Source organism: Phoca vitulina, unplaced genomic scaffold (genome assembly GCF_004348235.1).
Source record: "Phoca vitulina isolate PV1807 unplaced genomic scaffold, GSC_HSeal_1.0 scaffold1, whole genome shotgun sequence".
NCBI lineage: Eukaryota > Metazoa > Chordata > Mammalia > Carnivora > Phocidae > Phoca > Phoca vitulina.
In genome coordinates this window covers 20771738-20777743 of record NW_022589704.1, presented here as the reverse complement: position 1 = coordinate 20777743, position 6006 = coordinate 20771738, and the positions used below count along the sequence as shown (strand labels likewise).

Genomic DNA, 6006 nt, shown 5'->3' with positions numbered 1-6006 from the left:
GCCAGGCACTCTTCCCCTTTGTTATTAACTCCCCTTTTCTAGGGTGAAATATCATACATAAAAGAGTTCATAAAACAAATTTACAGCTTAACAAAATATTACAAAACACTCATGTAAACGATAATCCCAAGGTTGCGAATGTATGTTCTAGAAGTTTATTGTTTTGCTCTTAATGTTTAGATCTACAATCCAATTGCAGTTTATTTTTGTACATGGAGTGAGGTAAGGTCAAGGTTAATTTTTTCCATATGAATATGCAGTTTCTCAGCATCACTTATTGAAAAGACTGTCCCTTCATCTAGTGCTCTGCAGTGCCTTCTTTTCACTATTATAAATTTGATATAAAAATTAACTAATCGGGGCGCCTGGGTGGCACAGTCGGTTAAGCGGTTAAGCATCCAACTCTTGATTTTGGCTCAGGTTGTGATCTCAGGGTTGTGGGATGGAGCCCTACATCAGGCTCTGTGCTCAGGGCAGAGTCCCTTGTCCTTCTCCCTCTCCCTTTGCCCTTCCTCCCGCTCATGCTCTCTCTCTCAAATAAATAAATAAAATCTTAAAAATAATAATAAAAATGAAAAAATAAAAAATAAAAATGTATAAGTAAAAAATGAAAGCCCTGCATTCTCATCCCTCCTATTCCTAGCCCTACTTCCTACAGGTAATAACTAATATAAACAATTTGGGATGGAGCCATTGGTAATTTATTCCCAATGCATATAAATATATAAATATATAAATATACATAGAATTGTTTTTACAAAAATTGAATCAAACTCTTCATATTAGAAATGGCTCATTTCACATAATATATTTGGCTATTGTTTCATATTGATTGACCTTTTCTTTTAAGAGTTACCAAGTAACTCCCATCCTGATGGATGCATTACCTGTGTCAATCCCCTGTGAAATGTCCATTAAAACAAAAAGCAAACAACTAGAATGATGAATTTAAAGTAAATTTGTGGAGAGAAGAGAAGAAGGAATGAATCCACATACTGAATTCTTTTCGGATACCTGATTCTTTCTAGGAGTTTAAGCCTTGGCCTTGTCAGGGCCCGCCTTCCCCTTGCTGAGTCTACTGCCCCTTGTGGAGGCTAGCCCACAGGGCTCTTAAAATTGTGTGCAGACTTCACTCCTTTGTGGCCACCAGGCACTTCAGTGAAGGGCAAGCAAGAGCTCTTCGGGTACAAAGTGAAGGAACAACATGGAACCTAGGACTCCAGGATAAACCTTTTGGTCTGCAGCATGAGATAAATTGGGAAGGATGTTTGCACCTCAGATTTTCTTCAAGAATCAAATGTTCCATATGCCCCAAAGAGAACTGGTTGGCTCAACAGCTAAAAGACCTCTCCTCTAGAGGCAACTTTTAACTTATTTTTTTTTAAGGGCAAAGTGAATTTTGCTTGCTCCTGATGAGCAGGTGTGACTCAGCAGAGGTTTTTACTAAGACTTTTATAGGTACATATTACAGTTCATCTCTACACCTGATGGTCTTCTAATGGGGATGGAGATTTATTAGCCCACAGATAAGACAAATTGAGGCTTTGTACACAGTTCTCTGAAGCCACTTAGAGCTGATTTCATGAGAGTGCTATTTGTACATCCTCAAGCTTGCTATTTAAAGAGAATTGTTCAGTTTTGAGAAAATTGCTCTGAGCATGAACAATTTCCTCCTATTATGGTGTCTCATTTTCAGCCACTCTACTGCATTCTTACTCATGCATTCTATCTTCTCTTGCTCTCTCTCAGACCCCCTGAAGGACAGAGAGGTAGGAGGCTACACAGGGGATGGGGGGGAGGTGGTAAATTTGCTAAATGATGATCTGAACTAGGCTCTTGAGCCAGCCCAGGAGGGCTCACCTCAGAGAGTGCAAGCTGGCCATGCTTATACACTCACCCAGGGCAAGTGAACATCACTATTGCTCAACTTGCAGGCACAGACCAGAACAGGAGGACAATTGGAGTGCTTGTTTCTCAACTCTTCTTCCACCAATCCCATTTGTTTGCACCAACAGGAATGTATTTTGCTTTAATTTATAGTTTTCTAGAAGCAGGGCATAGTTTTGGTGGTGAGGTGTCCAGAAATCATCCCCAACATGCAGTGTATTTCTCTCCTGAGGGAGGAGAGACTTGCTCCCTCTGCCCCTTGCCGTTCTTCACCCTAAAGGGGCAGAGGGTACTTGGAGGCTGTGATGGAACTGGGAGATTTTGAGCACATCCTATTCCCCCAGCCGGGAGATGGGTTTGCACAGATGCATTGGTGTATAAAACAAGGTACTTGCTGTGTGTGTCTCTAGGCATCATTCTTCTTGATGTAGTTTTTACCGAGAGGTTAATGTTTTCAATATGTAAAGGCAAGAATGTAATGCCAAGGAATACAATATATAATTTAATTGGTGAAAATGTGTATTTATTTAATTAGAACATAAAAATAATCTCCCCAAGTCACTGTATGAAGCATTTTTTAAAGAAGGGATGTAGTTATTATGTTTTAAAAGATGTGCCTTTGTATATCATACCATTTCTTCTACTTTTGTTTACATTTGAAATTTTCTGAAATGTTTTTAAAATGTACTGTGGGGGTCAATATCAACAGCTTCATCAATGGACATTTTTCGTTTGCGTATTTATGTGTTGATTTTAATGCGTACTAGGAAAAATACCCACATAGCACATTCGCCCTGGATTCCACGGATAGTTTTGGCTTAGGACGAAGCTTCATTTTGTTAAGTTTTTCAAAAGTGACTTCGCTTTAAAATAAATGGTAAAACAGTCAATACCAGTATGGCAAAAACTGGAGATGCAGCTTTCGAGTGACTAAATTTTGAGAAACACTGGTCTAATATTTCCATCTGTTACCATTCATACAAGAAGCCAGTTAAGTAACAAACTGACCTCCTTCTATCCCTAGCAATAAGCCTGTGATAAATAATTCTATCTCTTTATAGCCTGCTTAAACAATAACAATTTTAATACAGAAAACAAAAAAACCACATTCCCCAGAAGGCCCCGGGGGCGAAGAAACCTCCGGAGCATAGAGTTTAATTCCTAGCTGGGCCTCCCGTTCGCCACTTCCGCCCGTTCGCCTAAAACTGCGCTTGCGCACTGAGTCTCTTCCTCTCTGGGCTCAGACCTAGTTTGCGGCGGCATGGTGAGTGTTGCTGCCGGTGAGGCCTAGAGGTCTATCCGCCCGCATCTGACCTTTTCTTGCTATCTTCGCCCTCACCCGGCGTCTGCTCGCCCGCCCTGCCCCGCGCCGTCTTCGGCCTTCGTGCCGTGGCCGCCCCTTTTCGGACGCAGACCGGGGCGGAGGGGCGGGGGCGGCTCGGTGGCGCCTGGCCCATCTGGGCCGGGTTAACAGGGTGCCCTCGGAGCCCGGGGACCGCTCTGGCCTCAGATTTTGCCAGGATGGAATGAGGGGGACCTAGGTCACTGGCAGGGACTGGGTGATTGGAGGAATGGTGTTTGGCGCAGGGAGTGGGGGGCAAAGACTCCGTTCCCGGGTCCTAATATCGACGGTTTCTCTCTTTGCTCTTAACAGGCTAAACGCACCAAGAAGGTCGGAATCGTGGGTAAATACGGGACCCGTTATGGTGCCTCCCTCAGGAAAATGGTGAAGAAGATTGAAATAAGCCAGCACGCCAAGTACACTTGCTCCTTCTGTGGCAAAGTAAGGTGGTCTCCGGGGGTGGGGGGCAGAGGGAGGGGAGGCTTTCCTGCGAAGTGAGCCCGCTCTTGAAGAAGCTTGTGAATAGTGTGCGGGGTTGTGGGTCAGTGTGGATTTCGTAGAATGCTTTCCATTTACACTTGGGAACTAAAGGGTCCAACATTTGACAAGGAGCCCCAGCCTAAGCCAAGCCTGCTTCGTGGGAAGTGACTTGTCCGTTCTGTCTGCTGGTGTTGCTGGAGGGTTTCGTGTAATGTTTGTATGTCGATGGTGTGCAGGAGTACTGTTTGGGAGGGGGGGGACGTGATCCCAGGAGCCTGGGATCCCAACCTGAGCCACCCAGGTGCCCCCGAATACACCCATTTTCTAGTGTGATTTAGACTCCTGGATGGTGGTGAGGTAAAAGGCTTTTATTGGTTCATAGGGAAAACTGATTGTCTTTTACAGACAAAGATGAAAAGACGAGCTGTGGGGATCTGGCATTGTGGCTCCTGCATGAAAACCGTCGCTGGTGGCGCCTGGACCTACAAGTGAGTCCCTTTTCTTTGTGGTATTTGGAAGGGTGTGGATCACATCAAAATTCCAGGTTTGACGCTGGACGGGCTAGTTTTAACTCTTTTTACAAGACTGAGAAAACAGGAATGCTTTTGTTTTTTTCATGACTCATGGAGAGTTATGGTTTATGTTCAGTTATTCAAAGACTAGAAACAAAACTACTACAATAGAAAAGTCTGATATGACTTTAGAATTTCATAGAGTTCTAAGGGTCATCAGTGTGAGCATAATGATACTGTACAGGCAGGTCCTTTAGTGGGACTGAATCTGTACTGAACTTTGACTTGTACTGCAAGCTGTTTTTGTAAAAATGAGGTCAGTCAGCTTGTGACTGTGGATGGAAACTTGAGGCCACCTGGACCACGACACCTTTGTCACTCCAAACAATACTGGCTGGACCTCGACAGCTTTGTGACCCTGACAAGTGCCGGGTGATGCTGCTGAGATAAATCTACCTGTGCTGGTTATTGATTGAGTGGACTTTTGAGTTAATCTATTTCTGGAAATTAAAGCCGCCCTTGAAGATCTCTAATTTTGGAATTCGTTGCTGACCTTAAAGGCTGATATGTGATCCAGTATCTAGATGTGTGCTGTCCAATACACTAGCCTCCCACGTATAAAATGATAAGGCTAGTGTGGTTGAAGAGTTGAAATTTTAATATTTTACACTGCAGCAGTGTATTGTGTACTGGAAAGTGTTGAAATGATCATTTTTATATATATCTTATATATGTGTGTGTCTTGTGGGCGTCTATGAGGTCAAAAAGGCAAACGGAGCCTAGCGTGCTCTCTCGGTTGTGATGATAAAATGAACTAGCATTCCTGTACCGACCATATGTGATGGTTATGGGTGTTCCAGGTAGAGTTCCAGAATCTTTTGGTATAACTTTTTGTAGTCATTTTAATAACTGTCTTCCCAAAATATGCTTGTCTGTTCTACCTATTTTGACACTTTTTTTGATATCTCTCATTTATGATACCATCTTAAAATTTATTTCTTCTGACATTGTGTCCATTCCCTTTCAATGAGTTTAGGTCAGCCTCCTGCAACCATTCATTCATCCCTGTTATTTTTTTTAATGCTGCTTGAGAGATCAGATGCATGAGATTGCCTATTTAATTCTGCAAAAGCCTGAAGACACAACTCTTAATTGTTAAAAGTTGTCATCATCGTTAAGATTGTAATGTAAAAATGAGGCAGGATTTACTCATTTGCCATTTCACGTGTTAGTGTAGCTAATTATATTGGAACCAACTTTGTTTTTCTTTCCAGCACCACTTCTGCTGTCACAGTAAAGTCTGCCATCAGAAGACTGAAGGAGTTGAAAGACCAGTAGAAGCTTCACCATTTGAAACATTGCTAGCCTATAATAAATGGGTTAATTTATGTAACAAAAGTACTTTGGCTTGTTGTTAAATTTATTAATTAGGTCTTTCAATTTGTGTTGCATTAGTTTTGCTTTCTCAGAGGCCTTGGAAATTAAAAATCCTTCTAATTTTTATTGGAAAAGTGTGCTGAGATTGGGTTTTCCTAATACAGCTTTTTTTTTTTTTCTGTAGTCAAATGATAGATGATATAAGAATATAAGTCTTAGAGGTTGGATATGTGTCTTTGCTTTCTATAGGTGTATCCTTGGCCAAGTCAACTCTTTTGAGCTACATGACTTCAAATTGTGAGGACTTTTGTTTTTAGATCACGGTTAATTTTTTTGTTTCTAAAGGTAGGATGACATATACTGCCTTCTAACTTAATGGGTGTTTTGTCTCACCACACGTTTTATCAG

The 6006-nt window shown here is 42.0% G+C and overlaps 1 protein-coding gene across 1 annotated transcript; it reads left to right on the top strand.

Moving 5' to 3' along the window:
* Nucleotides 1–3082: 3082 nt before the first annotated feature.
* Nucleotides 3083–5796, top strand: RPL37A (ribosomal protein L37a). The gene is made up of 4 exons (XM_032402495.1): nucleotides 3083–3151; nucleotides 3542–3670; nucleotides 4115–4197; nucleotides 5496–5796. The coding sequence occupies exons 1-4, from the start codon at nucleotides 3149–3151 to the stop codon at nucleotides 5557–5559; spliced, it is 279 nt and encodes a 92-aa protein (XP_032258386.1). The 5' UTR covers nucleotides 3083–3148; the 3' UTR covers nucleotides 5560–5796.
* Nucleotides 5797–6006: the final 210 nt, after the last annotated feature.

Bases quoted from the DNA above. Each gene is read 5' to 3' on its own strand.
- RPL37A (XM_032402495.1), top strand. The intron at 3,671-4,114 runs GTAAGGTGGTCT...TGTCTTTTACAG, and splicing joins CTTGCTCCTTCTGTGGCAAA to ACAAAGATGAAAAGACGAGC. The intron at 4,198-5,495 runs GTGAGTCCCTTT...TTTTCTTTCCAG, and splicing joins GGTGGCGCCTGGACCTACAA to CACCACTTCTGCTGTCACAG.